We start from the raw sequence: 20,634 nt of genomic DNA on the forward strand, positions 1-20,634 counted from the left end.
TTTTAGATATAACTTACAGCACAAACAGGCCATTCAGCACAAACTGATCTATGCTCCACACAAGCCTCCTCCCTTCTCTCTTCATCTCATCCTATCAGCATATCCCTCTATTTTTTCTCCCCCACGTATTTATTTAGCTTTCCCTTCTGTACTTCAATGTTATTCATCTCCACTACTCCTTGTGGTAGCGAGTTCCACATTCTAACCTGGGTGGTGAAATTTCGCCTGAGTTCCTTATTGGATTCACTTGTGACTATCATATATATTTACGACCCCTAGTGTTCAACTAGCGCTGCCATGGAAACAAGGGCTGAAATTTTCTGGCCCCTCCCAGCAACAGGATCTTCAGTGCTGACATCAATGGGCTTTTGAATAGCTTGCTGCGTCCAGTGGGACTTGCTGCGCCAGGGCTGGAAAATCTCTCCCATCTTCTCTTTCTCTACCCGTCATCATTTTAAAGGTTTCTATTAGGACACCCCTCAGCCTTCTCTTCCCTAAAGAAAAGAGCCCCAGCATGTTCTGGTCTTTCCTCATGGTTATATTCTCTTGATTCTGGCATTCACTTTTGTAGCTTTTTAAAAATTTATTCTTTCACGGGACGTGGGCTTTGCTGGAAAGGCCAGCATTTGTTGCCCATCTCTAATTGCCCCTTGAATTGAGTGGCTTGCTCGGTCATTTCAGAGGGTAGTTAAGGTTCAAACCGCATCGCTGTGGGTCTAAAGTCACATATGGGCCAGACCAGGTAAGGATGGCAGATTTCATTCCCTTCCATGAAGGTCATTAGTGAACCAGATGGGTTTTTAGGAAAAGCGATAATAGTTATCATGGTCATTACTGAGACCAGCTTTCATTTCCAGATTTGATTAACTGAATTTAAATTCCACCAGCTGCCATGGTGGGATTTGAACCCATATCCCCAGAGCATTAACCTGGGCCTTTGGGTTATTAGTCCAGTGACATTACCACTATGCCACCATTTCCCCCTTCGCCACTGCCTCTATATCCTTTTCAAAATATGGAGGCCAGAACTGTACATACCACTCCTAGGGTGGAAACTTAGGCCAGCGGGACTTTACGGTCCCTCTGAAGTCAATGGAGTTTAGAACGGTTCAGTGCATTTTACAGCCTCATCCCCTGCCTTGATGGGGCCGTAAGATTCTGGCCCTAGTGTAGTCTCCAGCCACATGTCACAGCACAACTGCTCCCCTGCTGTGATTCTGCACAGTTGGCCACCCTTTATTCCATGGCTGGGGGCCGATCAGCCAATTTATCCATGCCCACACTGTGGAAAGCCACGCAGGTCTGAAATTGGGCTTCACAGCCACATTAGCACAGCCACATCAACAGATGACTCTACGCAAGCAAGAAGTGGCCATTTTTGATCATGAAGGGAAACCGAAGATGTCAACACTCCTCACGGACTGCATGCCTTGCTGGCTCTCCCATATTCTTTATGAGCCTCTTAAAATCCTCTCTTTTTGATGATCCAGCAATTTCCTATCTTCTGCTCTCATTCCCCTTGTAAGTTGTTCCAAGGTATTCTTGTACATTAGGGGTGATCTGTAAACCATAGAAACCATTTTTTTCCTCTTTATTCTTTTCATGAAATGTGGGTGTCACTGGTAAGGCCAGCATTTGTTGCCCATCCCTAACTGCTTTTGAATGGAGTGGCAAGCTAGGTCATTTCAGAGGGCAGCTGAAGGCTGTGGACCTGGAGTCACATGAAGGCCAGCTCAGGTAAGGATAGCAGATTTCCTTCCCTAGATGTTTTTAGGGCAATTGATCATGAAGTTCGTTCAATTCCAGATTGAATTAAATTGAATTTAAATTCCACCATGATGGGATTTGAACCCATGTCCCCAGAGTATTCACCACGGCCTCTGGTGGAGTACTAGTCCAGTGACATTACCACTATGCCACCATCCCCCCTACTTGCCTTTATGTAGGGTATTTCACGACCCCAAAGTGCTTTACAGTCTTTGAAATGCTTTTGAATTCACAGTCGTCACATAGGAAACTTGGCAGCCGATTTGCGCACAGGAAGTTCCCACAAGCGGTGATGAGATAATGGCCACTGTTTTGGTAATTTTGGTTGAAGGCAAATATTGGCTGGAACGCCAGAAAGAATTACGCGGCCCTTTGAAATAGTTCCGTGTGATCTTTTTTGCATCCAACTGTGAAAGAAATCTCATGCAAAGAGTAGCGCTACCATGTCGTCGGCTTAGATTTTGTGCTCAATGCTCTAGAGTGGAATTTGAACATGTAACCTTCTGACTCAGACTAAGCAGTACCCACTGAGTCACAACTTGAGCATTGATGGTGCTCAATTTCAGTGAGAGGACCTGTACCTTGAGAGATAGGAAAGTCAACCCCTGTACCATATCCCCAAGGCCCACCCAACTCTCCCACAATGGATAACTGGCATCACACAGTATATAAACCCAAGTCCTCCGATTGAGTAAAGTACCAGCGTGCAGCCAGCAGAGCTATTATGCTAATTTATCAAGCAAGCACTTTTGTGCCTGTGGCATGTGGAAAACAAATTTACAGGAATCAGAGGGCACTGATTTCAGTTAATTGCAAAAATTCCAAGAGGGGGGAGGGGAGAAGAGGAGAATTCTTTTTATTGACGAGAAAGGAGACAAGCTATCAAAGCTTTTCGTCTTGCACTCATCAAGATAGCTCGCAAGAAATTACCAACTGCAACAGGGGAACTTCAGTTTATGCCACATGAGAAGAGAGTGCTGATTGATTGGCAAGTGGACTCTAATTGGGGGAGGCATTGCCAAGGGGAATGCAGAATGGAACAGTTAATTGCCATTATCTGGTGCCAGGCCATTACAAGCACAGAGCTCTGAACGGGTTTTTTTCCCAGGATATAGAGAGCTGTCCAGTGGCCGCCTGCAGTGAACGTTCTTACTTTGTGGAACAGAAGCCCCCGGTGGCCTGTAAGCCAGTGCCCTAACAGCACTATCTTCTACCGACACTAGTATGTTGGGAGTCCAAATAAATTGCACCAGACAAAGATCTTACATCATGGTCAAGTATTTAATAAACAGGCTCTACTTTATGGCTTGTTGTGCCCAGGGTGAAAGGCATGTTTACCATTATATTACATTTTACTAACACAGACACATTGTATATTTGATGTGTTCTTTAAGTAAGAACAATCCTCACAGTTTAATAAACAGTAGATCATGAACGACTGACCAGGCCACACGCTTGAACTGAAAAGTAATTACAAAGATGAAACACTGGCCAGTTCCCATCTCTTGCGCAATGTGAATTTTCTTAACTTTCTCTTCTTTAAAACTACTTTTATTTGACAGCACGTTAAAAAAAAATGTCACTTATTCTGAAGTTAAAATGTACTTTCCTGTGAATACAAGGGTTATGAGTCGTACTGGAGAAGCTGCCCGAAATAGGCCAGAGCAGCAAGAGTTTCCATAGGAACCAAATTACAGCAGTCCGCGTCCCTGGAACTGACAGGGCATCTGCACAGTCCGTCTCCACCAGCCTTCATCTGTTGTCTCCGCTTATCCTAGTTCTTCTCAATAATCTGAGCAAAAGAAACAAAATGATGCCGTTTACAGGTGGTGATGGGGGCGGGGGGCACGGAACAGGTTATAAGAATAATTTAATTAAAATTTAAAATAAATTTAGAACAGCTACCAAAAGGCGCAGCCTCACACAAAGGATAATAATTGGCTGGAATAATCCTCTAGACAGGGTGGTGTGGGCACAGATGCTAGACTGTTTAAAACATACATGTTAGACTGAGAAAGCTAGAATAATATAGGGGCAGTCTCTGGTGGACTGAATAGCCTTTCATCATCCTGGAATTTTCTTATATCCTCACCAAGGGAGTTGTGCAAATTCTAAGGTTTCATGCTAGAATAATAACACTGGCAAAACTGAACAAGCACACACACACAAACATACATATATACATAAAAGCAGCGCACAGATTATACATACCCACGTACATAAAAGATTCTAATGGGGCTTGACAGGGTACAAGCTGAGAGGCTGTTTCCCTGGCTAGAGCAGGGGGAATAATCTCAGGATAAAGGTATGGCCATGTTAAACTGAAATGAGGAGAAATATCTTCACTCAGAGGGCTGTAAATATTTGGAATTCTCAGCCATAGAAGGTTGTGGGTTCTCAGTCATTGGGTATATTCAAGGCAGAGAATGATAAATTTTTGGACTCTAGGGAAATCAAGGGATATGGGGAAAGGGCAGAAAAGTGGAACTGAGGTCAAATGTCAGCCATGATCTAATTGAATTAGTAGAGCAGGCTCAAGAGGCCTCATGGCCTACTCCTGCTCCTATTTCTTACGTTCTTAGCATAGTGCTTAGATTGAATACATCACCATATCAAAAACAGCATAATAGAGAGAAAGCAAACAGTATATAAAATGCAACAGAGATGAGGAGAAACTTCTTTAGCCAGAGAGTGGTGAATCTATGGAATTCATTGCCACAGAAGGCTGTGGAGGCCAGGTCATTGAGTGTATTTAAGACCGAGATAGATAGGTTCTTGATTGGGAAGGGGATCAAGGGTTACGGGGAGAAGGCGGGAGAATGAGGTTGAGAAACTTATCAGCCATGATTGAATGGCGGGGCAGACTCGATGGGCCGAATGGCCTAATTTCTGCTCCTATGTCTTATGGCAACAGATTGCATGGAACGCACACAGGCTATACATAACACAAAGTATAGAGTAGGAACAAACAGTGCATAAATAAATGTAGCCCATAATATAACACATTCTACAAGGTATGGAGCAGGCAGAGGCATTATGCAATACAAAGCACGACATGCATAAAATAAGTAGGTGCACAAAGTACCAAGGCATTTTTTAGAACTGCTTATTACTGATCAACAATAATGACAATTGTTTTGTTTCTCTTCTGACTTCAAAAGTCGTTTGTTAAAGAGGCTTGGGTGAGCGGCTTTGTGTAACTATGGTTACCAGGTTTGACTTTCTTTGCCCCTTCACCGTTCTCAGCTCCAACACCAGCCCGAGGCCTCTGGACACTAGGGTTGCCAATCCTCCAGGATTGCCCTGGTGTCTCCATGAAAGGAAGTTAATCCCCAGGACACTGCTGTGGGAAATTTGCAGGTAAAAATTACGGGCACTTTAAAAAAAGAAGTGCTTTTCATTCTTTAAAAAAAAAATCTTTCAATGCTTTCATTTATTGGTTTTAAAAATATTAGAGATGAAGGGAAAGGGTATTAGACTGGGCAGAGGCGGGAGGTCATGTGATGATACGTTGAACCACGGTTGGTAACCCTTCTCTTTCCAACTCAAATCAAAGGTTTCTCCTAGATGAGCCCACACACAGTGAGCACATTCATAACAGTTGTACTAAATTAATGTTCTGCTTTTCTGCTGAACTTGCAGGCCTCCATATGGAGTGCTAGCCTCTGACTCAAATGTTCCCCATTAATACTGTAAGGACCGTATCGCCATGGCAACAAGGCTCCCTGAACACAGGGGACGGTGTCATGGTGACCCAGGTGATGCAATCGCAATGTCGAGGCGTTTTATCACAACTCACCCAACCGTTTGTTAAAAATCACATTTCGCTTAAAAATACAAAACTGTCTTCTCCCAAATAATATGAGACCGATCACATTGTGTTACATTTGGGCCAACAAAAGCACCAGGTTCGATTCTCAGCCTGTGCTGAGTTAGCTGATCATGAGGGAACTGGAAAAAAATCACAAGGCTGTGGGAAAAGAGCAGGTGAGTGGGGCTAATTAGATAGTTTTATCAAAGTGTCAGCACAGGCAGGATGTGTTGAATAACCTCCTTCTGTGCTGAATGATTCAATGATATTTGTATTTTTAAAAAAAAGTTAAATTCTTTTATGGGATGTGAGCATTTGTTGCCCATCCCTAAATGCCCTTGAACTGAGTGGCTTACTGGGCCATTTCAGAGGGCAGTTAAGAGTCAAATACATTGCCAGTGGATCTGGAGCCATATGTAGGCCGGACCAGGCAAGGATGGCAGATTTCCTCCTCTAAAGAACATTAGTGAACCGGCTGGGTTTTTACAACAATCAATGATAGGATAGTTGTCATGGTCGCCACTGAGACTAGCTTTATAATACCAGGTTTATTGACTGAACTTAAATTCTACCAGCTGCCATGGTGGGATCTGAACCCATGCCCTCAGGGTATTAAAGCCTGGGCCTCTGGATTACTTGCCCAGCGACATTACCGCTGCACCACCATCCTGACAGGACCATAAATCAGCTGAGCTGAGCTGAGCTGATTTCCCTTCACGGGTTATGGTTACATTTTGAAATAAAACCGCTTTACCTCCTCTCTCTGGTCTCGGTGTGCTCCAGGTGCTGTTCTTGAAAAAGCCGTGGATCCTCCTGCTGATATCGGTTATCGAATGATCCCTCCCTGCCTCGGTAGGCCAGCAGCTGGCTGGAATGGTCAGCACTGCGCTCCCGGAGAGACGGGTTTGAGGGGCACAGAACAGTGTCACCATTTTCCTGGGTGAAGAGAATAGTAGTTCAAATTAATAAGGAGGAGGGGGCCAGCGGCCAGAGGGGAAGACAGAGGGGACACAGAAGGAGCAAATATAATCGTACAATCGTACAGCACAGAATAAGGCCATTCAGTCCATCATGCTTTTTCTGCTCTCTGAAAAACCTATATAATTAGTCTTAATAACTTGCTCTTTCCCCAAAGCACCCCCCCCAAATAATTTTCTTTTTAAGCAGAGATCCAGCTCCGCTTTGAATGTTACAGTTGAATCTGCTTCCATTCCACTTCCAGGCAGTGCCTTCCAGATTACAACAACCTGTTTTCGCTCTCCCCTCCAATACTGGGTGTTTTTACATTTTACTCAGAGTGCTGGGTTACATAGGAACACCTGCCCTCAATTATCTGCAGTCTGATTAACACGTTCCCCCTGGAGGATCCGGGCGTGCTTGGAGTCGGAATTTTTCCCTGAGCGCTGAAAGATGTGGAAGGAAAGTCACTGCTTCCAGCTTAGCGCCGGTTGGATTTTCCACAACACAGTGTCATCTGATTCAGGATATGGCCAGAGAGGGTTCAAGTCACTGATCAAAGATGCTATCTGTGTACTGGGTGAACCACAGTCCCCTAAATGATACGTTGGGCACACCGAGTTGAATTGTCAGACCCTCCCTACCTTGATCACCGATTCCAAGGCCTCCAGACGGATCATCAATGCCGCCAATTCGAGGTCCTCACTGTAGCTGTTCTTCAAAGGCACGGAGCGGTAACCTGAGATGATGTGACAGATGATGGTGAAACAGCAAGCACTTCAAGAGAAACAGCATAAGGGATTGGGGGTGGGGGTGGGGTCAGGAAACACGAGGACCGACAATGGACAATGGAACCGAGCAACTGGGGGTGGGGGGGGGGGGCGTGTAAAACCACTTGGGAATGGCTGGTGAAGCAACACAAGGAATGGACAGCAAAAGAACATAAGGGACGGATGGTTAAAGATGGAGGAACGAGGAATGAAACACCACAGAGTGGGAAGTGAGGCAACATGGGCGGCCAAACCACACAAGGGGTGGAATTTTATTCCGGCGGGATTTTACGGATCCGCTTGAAGTCAACGGACTTCTGAATGGCTCGCCACCACCCCTCGCACACACCCTGCTGTGACAGGGCCGTAAAATTCCCCGTCCCAGGGATGGGGACCAAAATAACATGGGGTGGGGGGGCAGATGGTTAAAAAGAGGAAAGGGGGCGAAACAGGACAAGGGACAGACGTTGCACGAAGTGAGGAATGGGGACAGGAGAAAGCTTTGCTTTGCTTTACCTGTCCTTATGGCTTTGACAGGGAAGGTTGCTTCTGCCAGGAAGTTCTGATCGCTGAACACATCCTCCTCGTAGACAACAAATCGCAAGAAGCTGAATTCTGGGTTAGTGATGGTTATGGAAAATGGCTTTGCCGTCCATGTGGGGTTCAACCCATTCACCGCTAAAATGGAATAACAGAGCCAGTTATTTTTCACACCACGAGAAATAAGATGGTTAGGAACTGCAAGAGGCTCAGCTCACTGGGATTTGCGTTTTCAATTACAATTTTCATCTCATTTTCATTTTCAATTCACTAAAGCACTCACGACTTCCATCGGAAGTCGCTGTGTCTTCAGCTGCAGAGATTCAAAGCTCTGGAATTCCCTCCCCAATTCCTTCTCCTCCTTTGATGCTCCTTAAATCTACCTCTTCGACCAAATGTTTGGGCATCTTCCTCATTTTTCCTGTCAAATTTTGTTGAAATGCCTCAGGAAATACCTGTAGAAGTTTTACTACATTAAAGATGCTATAAAAATGAAAGTTGTTGTTATTCATTACTAATACTGTGCCACCATATTCAACAATAATAAGCTACACTCTGAATTCAGCCTTTTAAAAAAATTTCTCCTGCTTTCTTGGTAATTGTTTTCCTCTTCCCTCTTGTTATTGCCTCCTTTTTGGGATGCACCTCTAATGAGTTCAACTGTTCTTTGCTACTTGCTCAAGTGGTTGGTTTTCTTGGGTAAGCCATTGGCATGACAGTCACTGGAGAAGGCTGATGCAGCCTATATAATCTGGGGAAGGATGTCACAGCTGAGCCCAATTATGTCCTTGTCTGGATACATGCAAAAATATTCCAGCAGGGGACGACGGACTCCAATCAGAAGCACGACCCTGACCAATGAGCACCGAGGATAATGGTAATATCTTGATCACAATCCTGGCTGAATTCAAGTAACTCAGCCTCAAACGGGGATGGAACCCATGACCTTCGTGGTCTGTGTGGTCCCTCAGGCCATCCCATAAAATGACACATCCTTTGTAGGTTCAGATTTATGTTTCAAAGCATCACTTTGTGGCTCAGTGGAAGCTAACTTGTGCCTTAAGTCGAATGGTTGTGGGTTCAAGACTCAGTCTAGGATTACCGCATCTAGGCTGACATCTCTGAGCAGTGCTGAGCAGGAGCTGAACTGTCAGAGGTGCTACCTTTTGTATGAGATGTTAAAGCCTGGCCCCATCTGCCTGCTGAGGCAGGTATGAAAATTCTCATGGCACGATTTGAAGTAGTAGCAGAGGAGTAGGTCTGGTATCCTAGGTACCCATCACCTCATTCATCTCATTGCTGTATGGAAATTCTGCACAAACTGGCTACTTATTTTCCTATGTAACGGGGACCACATTTCAAAATACTTCATCAGTGATGGAGTGCTTTGGGGAAATATTGAGGATGAGAATAATAATACAGAAATTCAAGTTCTTTCTTTTATCTCAAAAGACGTCAAATACCAACGCTCAGGTTAAAAGCAATGCCGGGCACTGCTATTTGATCTGTCACATGAAAACCATTCTTATTTATTCTCTCACGGGATGTGGGTATCGCTAACTAGGCCAGTATTTGTTGCCAATCCCCAATTGTCCTTGAGAAGGTGGTGGTGAACTGCCTTGAACCATGTGGTGTAGGTACACCCACAGTGCTGTTAGGGAGTTCCAGGATTTTTGACCCAGCGACAGTGAAGGCCTAGGTCAATGCCAGGTGCTCCAGCCAGTTTCATTCCATTTTTTTTACTTTTCTGTAGTGATTTGGTACAATTTGGGGGCTTGTTATGCCATTTTAAAGGACAGTTATGAGTCAACACCGGGCTGTGGGTCTGGACTCACATATAGGCCAGACCAGGTAAGGATGGCAGGTTTAAGTGAACCAGATGGGCTTTTATAACAATAGCTTCTTGTACACCATTACTGGGACTAGCTTTCAATTCCAGAATTATTAATTAATTGAAATTAAATTCCACCAGCTGCTACGGTGGGGTGTGAACCTGCATCCCCCAAAGCGTTAGCCTGGGCCTCTGGATTACTAGTCCAGTGACATTACCACTACAACACTGCCTCCCTGAGCTCATCAAATGACATTAAGTACTTCCTGTAACACTGGAAATATGGAGGGTGATTGGAAGGTTGCCTAACAGGCAACTGCAGGGAGACTATTTAAGCAGGGTCAGTTTTTACAGTAGTACCCTGCCTGACCATGCTCTAGGACTAAATTGTAAAATGAAACCTGAAGGAACTGCAGCCTCGTCTGTGGTACCATCTGCGCTGTTAGTTAAAATCCAAAAGTGTGGTTGGTGAGACTGCTTTATAGGAAGTCCACATTAGCAGCTACGCCACAGAGTGGAGAACAAATTGAAATGGTGAATGTGTGACAGCAATATCACTGGGAAAGTTACCACAGTAAGTGCATAGGGCCTCAGCTGCCTCAGGATTGGAATTAAGGAAGATATTCTTACCTACGATCTCAGTCTTGTATTTGCAGTTATCGTAGTCAGCTCCACAGACCTCGACCTCTACAAACGGAGAGGTTATGCCTCTGCCATTCTTCGGCAAGTGACGAGCTCCCAAGATCTGGTGTAAACAAATTTAAGAGGGGGGCAAACCATTATCCACCGTTTGCAACTTTGCCACACAGTGATCTGTTTCTCCAAATTACTTATAAGCTTTGCCAACTGAGCTCCTGACTCTGATACATTTCAAGCCTTGAGGGTATTCATTAATGGTCATGGGAGGACTGGCACTGTGGCACCAAGTGATGGGCACACACTTAAGGGTTTCCATCTTTCATCAAGTCCAAACCAGAGAGGGGCAAGGTGTATCGTCGCAAGGTAAGTGATGTGGTGCATTGTAAGATACCCCACGAGTTTCAACACGCACCACATGCATTGATGATCTTTCAAAGCAGCATGGTTACCTTGAGGATTGCCTTAAGGTTCCATCATTGCCCTGCCAACCTGCATCTCATCATAACTGCTGCAACTGGGTGGCGTATCCACAAGCATGGGGTCAGCTTCAATCTTCATGTTGCTGACAGCCAGCATTCAACCCACCACCCTCAAATTCTTCGCCATCATCGCACTCCCGACATCAGATTGTGGATGAACCAGAGCTGCCTGTAACTTAATGCTGGCAATACTGAATCAGTTTGATCCTTTCTCTGTTGGAAACACTCCGCCTTGCCCTCTGATTCAATCCTCTTCCTGGCTCCTTCTGGCCTTGACAATGCTTCAAGTTCATTATTGAAACTTGCCATTTCCACTTCAGTGATGTTGCCCTCCTCCAGCCTCATCTCATCTCTCCTACTGCTGAAAGACCCATGCTATCCACAATTCCATGAGTGCCCATTGCTATCCACAGCTTCTCCGGCCATCTCCTCACTAGCCTTCTGCCATTCATCCTACATGAACTTCAAGCAGTCCAAACTCACCATCGCTTGCATCCTAATTTGATACTAGGCCCCACTCACCTTTCACCCCTGTACAGCCCTGTCCACCAATGAGATTACTTCAGATCAACAGTGCCTTCCCAGCCGCTCTCTGTAATCTCCTCCAGCCCAATATTCTAATTTGCACCTTCTGACTGTTCAAGTTTCTAACGTTCACGTTAACGCGGTTTGATTTCATGAAAAATGAATCATTAAGAAGAAATGACCTGCACACAGCGTAAACTGTTGGGGTGATTATTTCCCTTTCATTCACACATGGTCACGCCAGCAAAAATGACAAGAAGTAAAATGAAAACAACCAAAAGCAGAATTTGATGGTAAAGTTTGAATTCTTGTTGGCTGCACTTAAACTAAGTAGGGACCTGACAGCCAATCAGCTACTTTAAGGTAAAGCTTCAAAACCAAATGCTGTATTATTAAATCTCTTTTTTAACAAATTAAAATAACTTTATATTTACTTCCAAGTGTTCATACGAACATACATATTAGGAGAAGGCCATTCAGTCCCTTGAGCCTGCTCTGCCGTTCAATAGCATCATGGCTGATCTGATCGTGGCTTCAACTCCACATTCCCGCCTATCCCCAATAACTTTAAAATCTTGACCAACAAAGAAGTCATCTACCACTGCCTTAAGAATATTCAATGACCCTGCCTCCACTGCTCTCTAGGGAAGAGTGTTCCACAGGCTCGTGACCCGCCGAGTGATAATATTTCTCTTCATCTCCGTCTTAAATGGGGGACCCTTATTTTTAAACTGTCTCCTCTAGTTCTAGCCTCTCCCACAAGGGGAAACATCCTTTCAGCATTAACCCTGTCAAGTCCCCTCAGGATCGCATATGTTTCAATATGACCACCTCACATTTTTCTAAACTCCATTGCACACAGGCTCAGCCTGTCCAGCCTTCCCTCATAAGATAACGCACCCTATCTCAGCTATCAGTCGGGTGAACCTTCTATGAACTGCTTCTAATGCATTTATATCCTTTCTTAAATAAGGAGGCCAAAATTATACACAGTTCTCTAGACGTGGTCTCATTAAAGCCTTGCACAACTATAGCCAAACATCCCTACTTTTATATTCCATTCATCTTGCAAAAAATTACATTCCATTTGTCTTCCTGATCACTTGCTGTACCTGCATACTAACTTTTTGTAATTCATGTACCAGGGCACCCAGATCCCTCAGTACCTCAGAGTCCTGCAATCTCTCTCTATTTAAATAATATTCTGCTTATCAATTCTTCTTGCTGAAGTGAACAAGTTCACATTTTCCTACATTATACTCCATCTGCCAAATTTTTGCCCACTCACTTAACCTATCTATATCCCTTCGAAGGCTGCTATGTCCTCTTGATAACTTACCTTCCTTCTTATCTTTGTATCATCAGCAAATTTAGCAACCATACATTCAGTCCCTTCGTCCAAGTCATTGATATAAATTGTAAATAGTTGAGGCTTAGCACTGATTCCTGTGGCACTCCACTCATCACATCTTGGTAATCCGAAAATGACCCATTTATGCCTACTCTCTGTTTCGTGTTAGCTAACCAATACACTATCTCTCTGTGCTAATAAGTTACCCTCTATGCCGTAAGCTCTTAATTTGTATAGTAACCTTTAATATGGCACCTTGTCAAATGTCTTCTGGAAATCTAAGTACAGCACATCCACATGTTCCCCTTAATCCATGTTGTTTGTACTTCCTCAAAGAACTCCAATAAACTAGTCAAACATGATTTTCCTTTCACAAAACCACATTGACTTAGCTTGATTGCATTGGGATTTTCTTTCCAGCATTTTCCCTATGACAGACATCAAGCTAACTAGCCTGTAGTTTCCTGCTTTCTGTCTCCCTCTTTTCTTGAATAGAGGAGTCACATTCGCTATTTTCCAATCCGATGGGACCTTTCCAGAATCTAGGGAGTTTTGGAAAACCTATGCATCTACTATCTCAGCAGCTACTTCTTTTAAGGCCCTAGGATGAAGTCCATCAAGACCTGGGGACTTGTCAACTTTTGTTCTAATAATTTTCTCAGTACCCTTTCCTGATGATTGTAATTGTTTTAAGTTCCTCCCTCCCTTTCACCTTTTGATTCACAATTATTTCTGGGATGTTATTTGTATCCTCTACAGTGAAGACAGATGCAAAATATCTGTTCAATTGAACCGCGGTTTCCTTATTTTCCATTATTAATTCCCTAGGCTCTCTCTCTAAAGGATCAATAGCCACTTTAGTTATTGTTTTTCCTTTTTAAATACCTTTATTCTCTGTTTTTATATTTCTAGCTAGCTTTCTCTTGTACTCGAATTTCTCCTTCCTTATTAATCATTTAGTCATTCCTTATAAATAGTTGTTTGGTAGTCCAGAACTTGAGTGTTGCTGAAAAAAGAGACTTGTCGAAGCTTTTCACCTTGCACACATCAGGACACGTTGCAAGAATACCAATACAAGGGGAAAACAAGAATTTATACTGTATGTGAAGAGCGCGCTGATTGGTTGGCAAGTGGACTCTTGATTGGTAGAGGTGTTGCTATGGAGAATGCACCAATTGATGGCGACTGACAGTTAACTGCCAAGCACTGTTTGATACTTAAACCAGGCGGCTTGACCCTGATTGGTCAAGGCATTGCCCTGAGGAATGAGTCAGTGAATGGCTGTCACTTATTTTGTTTATCTGACAAAAGGCGCAATGTGTGAACACGTTCTGTCTGTCCGCAAATAACAAGGCCCTGTGTATTAATTTACGTAGCTTCCAGTACACACAAACGTGCCACCCTGCAAGCCCGACTGACAATCTTAAATTGGTTATCAGTATAATTCTTAGCATGCTGAGGATTATTTAGCAAACATTTGTCCAATCGAGAAATCACATCTAATGTTGGACGCTGCGTTTTGAGTTTTGCAAGTATGGGCTGCTTGGGTACAGTCTGTACCTTGCCCATTGTGAACAGCAGTTGGGACATGCTGTTTGATATGATCCGCCAGACTTTGGGATGTACGGCCTACATACCTAGCATCACACTGGCACTGAATTTCATATACCGCATTACTCATTATTGGCTTGACGGCAGCATCCTACTAGTCGTGAATACCACTTGTGTTGCTACTGCATAGTAGCAGCGTGAAACAGCTAACTTCACCTGTTGCTCAAATTTTGAGATACCTTGCCCTTCCAGGGTAATCTGAGGTAGACTGGGCACTTTTAGGGCCGAAAGGGACTGTCTTACGAATTTACATGATATACAGCGTGAAATGGTCTGATCCGGGTAGCCAATGTCCCGCAGGATGCCTTTGATGGGTCCTATTTCAACATCAAGCTTGCCCATAAGATCAATCTTACAGCAAGTGGAACTGTAAGAATCCCAACGCCTATATTGACCAGTGAAGGTAGGTTTATGGAAGACCCTGGCAGATTTCTCAACTAGTACGTCAAGGAGGGGGTGGGGGGTTAAATTGACTGTTCAATTTCAAAGGTGAATTTGAGCGCAGGATAGGGCCCATTAAGACATGTAAGGAAATTATTACATTTAGCTGTGACTTTAAATATAGCAAACTTATCATCCACATGTGGAGGTTAGGTATCATTTCACTGAAGACACGTTTCGCATGGAACCCAACAAAGATGCTTGCAGGAGCTGGGCCTAGAGGGGATCCCATGGCAACACCATCTATTTGGGCATACATGGCGTCATTAAAACTGAACTCAACTGTGCGAGTTGCTGAGTTCATAGGTTGAATAATGATTCACACTATGGTGGTGGGTCTAGATCACCAAGATATAGTGCTATGGTGCAAATGTCTACGGCTTCCTTAAGTGGAACATTGGTGAATAAGCTAGTAATATCACATGAACACAGCATTGCTATCAATAAGCAAGTCTTCTATGGTCTTTGCAAATGTGAAAGAATCCTTCACTGTTTATGTGGAGAACTTGCTCAAAACTGGTTGTAACAATTCGCCCAACCATTTGGCCAATTCATGTTGAGTAGAGCTGGTCATAGATAGGATAGGGTGTAAAGGGACATCACTTTTGTGTGTCTTGGGCAGCCCATACATACGCAGATATAGCGAGCCGTGAGGGAAAACACTGTCATTATTATGACACAGCAGCTCATCGCTGTTACACAAGTCCAGCAAGAATTTTTTTTAAGCTTACTTTCGAGCAAGGCTATCCGGTCATGTTGAGCAGCAGATCCAATGGATACGAATTTGGACCCATCGTTAAGAATGGCATGCATTTTGTTGATATGGTCACGCCTGTTAAGGATGATTCTTCCCGTCCCTTTGTCAGGTTTGCGGACGTGTATGTCCGAGTTGGTCTTAAGGCCTTGCAACACTGTAAGGCATTCACGTTGCATATTGAAATTCAGACAGGTCGTTTGGAATCTGGTAATATGCGCGCTAGATCAGCTAGGTGCGCTTTTGAGGATTCAGTGTCTTCAGTGGATGCTGGCTTGTGGCGGGATAGTTGGGAGCAGAGGATTTGAAGTCAGCAAATACCTCTTCCCGTTTGATTTGGGATGAAAGTACACCGAAATTGAAACCATGCGCAAGAACAAACTCCTCGCTTTCTGAGACTACATGGTCAGAGAGATTTGTAACGTGTTTAGTGGCTTCGTTAATTGCGCTGTCAAACTGCTTCTGCTTAAGTGAGTTTATGGTGTGGATGTGTTTCAAATGGGTACTGTTTATGGTGCAAGTCATCTACTGAAGCAATATAGCGGCACAAACGGATCAAATCAAAAAATAAAAGAAATTTGCGCACCTCAGATCAAGCGCAGTGTGGGTCATGGTGTAAATTAGTAACCCTATTACCAATCTGTTCAATCTGATCTCGCATAAATGCTTGCTTGATCATGGGACTGTGTCTCACTTTCACATTATCGATACGTTTGGAAATGAAAACTGGTGCAACCTTTTTTCAGAAAGCGAGGCCTAGATTTTGAGAGATTAATGTTGGCCAGAACACTGGGGATAACTCCCTTGCACTTCTTTTTCTCTTGAGCACAAAATCTAGGCTGATATTCCAGTGTAGCACTGAGGGATTGCAGCACTGTCGGATGTGCCGCCTCTCTTTAGTTTAAACCCCTCTCCACTGCCCTAGTTATACTATTCACTGCAGAGGAATCAGCAACACACCCTCCCTAAATAGGGATAACTTTGATAAGAATGAGACAGAAATCCTAGATGGATTGAAAGGGCTTGGCAAATCCACAGGAATAGATTGTTGCAGAGAGTTCAGAGAGACATCAATATGATAATAACCATATAATCTGTTTCAGGGATTTTGGTTGAGAGATGAATATTTGCCAGGGCACAGGGGACTCTCCAGTTCTTTTTCCAAATAGTGCTGTGGATACGTTTACATCTTGAGAGGGCAGACAGGGCCACGGTTCAACATCCCATCTGAAAGACAGCACCTCCAACATCGTGGTGCTCCCTCAGTGCTGCACTGGAATATCAGCCTAGGTTTCATACGCAAGAGAAAAAAAAGAGCAGTGGAGTGGAGTTATACCCACTGTTCTGGCCAACATTAATCTCTCAAAATCTGGGCTGACACTCCAGTGCAGTACTGAAGGAGTGCTGCATTGTTGGAGGTGCTGTCTTTCAAATGAGGTGTTAAAAAGAAAGCCCACTCATGTTGAGATAAAAGATTGAGAAGAATAGGGGAGTTATCTCTGATGACCTGGTCAACATTTATTCCTCAATCATCAGCACAAGAATACAATGTCCTTGGCCCAACCATCTTCAGCTGCTTCATCAATGACCTTCCTTCCAGTGGGGATGTTCGCTGGTGATTGCACAATGTTCAGCACCATTTGTGATTCCTCAGATACTGAAGCAGTCCATGTCCAAATGCAGCAAGACCTGGCCAATATCCAGGCTTGGGCTGTTAGGTGGCAAGTAGCATTTGTGCCACACAAGTGCCAGGTAATGACCACCTCCAACAAGAGAGAATCCAACCATTGCCCCTTGACGTTCAATGGCATTACCATCACTGAATCCCCCACTAACGTCATCCTGGGGGTAACCATCGACCAAAAACTGAACTGGATTAGCCATATAAATATTATAGCTACAAGAGCAGGTCAGAGGCTAGGAATCCTGTGGCAAGTAACTCACCCCACCGATTCCCTAAAGCCTGTCCACATTCTACAAGGTGCAAATGAGGAGTGTGATGGAATACTCTTCACTTGCCTGGATGAGTGCAGCTCCCACAATGCTCAACAAGCTTGACACCATCCAGGGCAAAGCAGCCCTGCTTGATTGGTATGCCATCCACAAACAATCACTCCCTCCACCACCGACACACAGTGGTAGCAGTGTGTACCAGCTGCAACATGCACTGAAGGAACTCAACAAGGCTCCTTAGACAGCACCTTCCAAACCCACGGCCACTATCATCTAGAAGGACAAGGGCAGCAGATAAATGGAAACACCACCACCTGGAAGTTCCCCTCCAAGCCACTTGCCATCCTAACTTGGAAATATATCACTGTTCCTTCACTGACGGTGGGTCAAAATCCTGGAACTCCCTCTCTAACAGCACTGTGGGTGTACCTACACCACATGGACTGCAGCGGCTCAAGAAGGCAGCTCACCACCACCTTCTCAAGGGCAATTAGGGATGGGCAATAAATGCTGGCCCAGCCAGTGATGCCCACGTCGCATGAAATGAATATAAAAGAAAAACAGGTTATCAGTCATTTATTCCATTGCTGATTGTGGGGGCTTGTGTGCAAATTGGTTGCCAAGTGTACATTACAACAGTGACTACAAAAGTACTTAATTGGTTGTCAAATGCTTTGGTACATCCTGAGATGGCATAAATGGAAATAATTCTTTCTCAAACAGTCCCTCCTAAATGTTAGCTACTGTAGACAATAAATACTAGAGTAGGAGTTCCTTTCTTTTAACATTTTCATTTTGGTGTTTCATGCTGGCACTGCCTCTCTGATTATTGCATCACGCTCTCCTCTGCACAGAAACACATTTGCAAAACTGGCCTTCAAATCTGCCCAAGCACCTGAGGAGCTGATCGCTCCCACTCTCATGACTCACGGGCAAGGAAGCAGGATATTGATGTTGACAATGTAACAGACCTGCAGCTGAATCACGAGTGAGTCCGTCGGCCTCACTGAGTGCTTGTCAAAAGGATCGAACTGCTCGTCCCTCATGATGGTTGGCTGTAGGACATATCCACACTTTCCATTCAACGTGAACAAGGACTGATTCATTTGCATGGGTTTATCTGGGGGGATGGAGATAAAACACAAGGAATAAAAATTAGGACAAGATGCCAAAGACAAACAGCCAGTTTTATACCCAAATCAGCAGCAACAGGCCTACAGCCCATATCGGATCCAGGTTTACAACTGATTCTTTTCAGTCCGGTGTAAGACTCGAGTGAAGGATGAGATTCTGCCCCAGTGTTAACACTATGAACTTGGGATCTGCTGAGAAAGATAGAATAGAGAAACTGATACAATGCCCACAATCAAAACCGGCTCCCACCAACAACATCCTGCGTGAAACTAATGTGAATCAAGTTCAAAAATTAAATTTAGTACTGGAAGCGGGATAGAAGATATCGGAGGGTTGATCAGGATCGGTGTACTAAATGGTAGTGGTTCTGGGAGTGGAGTTCCCCTTTTAAGTTGTTGATAGCTGTGCAGAATCCGTGATGCAAGTTTGCAGACAGGGTTATAGGGCCAATCTCTATGTTCTCTCCCACTAGCCTCTTCACCCTTTCCCCCCATGACCCTACCTTGTTCCCTTCTGCATGGTTGTTTGGTTGTGACATGGGGTTGCCTCAGGTGCGTGTGGTCGTATCACAGAGAGTGTTTGAGGGACTTACTGGTGAAATGAGGGTCATCTTATCGGGGTAGTGGACAATGATCTCCGAGAGCTGTGTGTGCGCACAACTGCACAGCAACCTGGAAGGAATCATCCAGGCCACTCCTAAGTTGTTCCCTTTAAGATTCACATGCACAGTCACCCATTCAAATGCTGTGCACAGCAAAAAGAAATTCAGAGGGGATATTGGTAGGGAATCAGAGACTTATGAGATACTGAGAAGAGTGTGTGTGGGGGAGTGGCAGGGGGGCAGGCAGGTGTTGTGCAGTAGTATAATAATGAGTAGCATATTATTAGTAGTATAATCAGATTTTCTATAAAAGTAGAATAAAGGATAACAGGTACCTGGGGTCTGGAAGTTCAATGCCACCAACTGGCTGCCACAAATCCACATGGGCAGAGGGTCATAGTTGGACGAGTCGAGGCGCTGGCCTTTGGGGTAGATGCGACTTAGCTGCAGACGGTTGTACTGCAGGAATTTCTTCCCCTTGACTCTGTTCACGTATTTCTCTGCCTTGGTTTCTGGAAACGATGACATATCTCTGTAGCAGGCCCGATCACTCCCAATCTCTGCACCGCAAAGAGACAAGGGGAAAGGTTATTGCCTTAATATTTTATGCATCATTTTACCTGCATCATTTACTCACTCATTGTACTTAGGGAGAGGGGCAGTCACTCCCATTTTTCAGAATCCATGCACATTGTCCATTTATCGCTGCCCAAATGCTTTGCGGTCGGAAGGTTGTATGATGCTGGCAATGGTGCTGATCGGTCCATGTTGACTATGTGACCAATGCCACACGGTTAGCATGAACTGACAACCCCTGGAGAAACAATTCTGGGAAAACGCACATCACAACCAGGCTGCTCTTTAGCCTGAGGCCTGCATGCCTCCTCTGCTCATTCTCCTAGCTTGTAGGTGCCAAGGCCAGTTCCAGGCTCCCAGTCCCGCTACAGTGTGATTCGCCTTCCAACACTCGTTGTAGCTCTGTAACGGCTACAGGGATCCAATTTTTTTTTCTACACTCTCTGGCCCGCTCACAGATTTACCATTACATTTAAGCAGCTTTACTGTCTCACACTCAAAAACTAAACCGCTACGCTGACTCCCGTTAGACCGACACTTTTGGTCAAACTGGGAGATCTATCAGATCATAAACCAAAAAGAAATATTGACAGATATTTTCAAAATCTTGCCAATGGAATGCAAACAAGCCTTCCTGTTGTCACAGCTTCTGCTGATACTTTCCTGTCAACTTTAATCATTGTAAATTGTTGTGTCAACGCTTTCCATTCAATTTCCCTATGCTAACTGTCACAATGTAGTTGTAGACTATGGCCACTAGATGGTTCTGTGAGCAATGTTACCTTGTTACAATGTTACCTCCATTCTTCAGCTCTGTCATAATTTTACAATAAAAACTTCTATTCAACATGTGGTCCTGGGCAGTAATTGCTATTGTTAGGATAGTGTGGGTCA

General features: G+C 44.3%; 1 protein-coding gene across 4 annotated transcripts in view; it reads right to left on the minus strand.

Annotated features, from left to right (window-relative positions):
- Positions 1-3,029: 3,029 nt before the first annotated feature.
- plcg1 (phospholipase C, gamma 1) overlaps positions 3,030-20,634 on the minus strand; it is a 153,273-nt gene continuing 135,668 nt past the window's right edge. For all 4 annotated transcript variants that reach the window (XM_078554975.1, XM_078554974.1, XM_078554977.1 and 1 more), the window contains 7 exons: positions 19,500-19,724; positions 18,401-18,549; positions 10,307-10,421; positions 7,822-7,983; positions 7,180-7,274; positions 6,333-6,514; positions 3,030-3,559 (listed from right to left, as the gene is read on the minus strand). In XM_078554975.1, coding sequence (XP_078411101.1) covers positions 3,520-3,559; positions 6,333-6,514; positions 7,180-7,274; positions 7,822-7,983; positions 10,307-10,421; positions 18,401-18,549; positions 19,500-19,724 — 968 coding nt within the window. In that variant the 3' untranslated portion in view covers positions 3,030-3,519. The remainder of the gene's footprint in view (positions 3,560-6,332; positions 6,515-7,179; positions 7,275-7,821; positions 7,984-10,306; positions 10,422-18,400; positions 18,550-19,499; positions 19,725-20,634) is intronic.

Source organism: Cetorhinus maximus, chromosome 13, assembly GCF_964194155.1.
Source record: "Cetorhinus maximus chromosome 13, sCetMax3.hap1.1, whole genome shotgun sequence".
In the NCBI taxonomy this organism is placed as follows: Eukaryota; Metazoa; Chordata; class Chondrichthyes; order Lamniformes; family Cetorhinidae; genus Cetorhinus; species Cetorhinus maximus.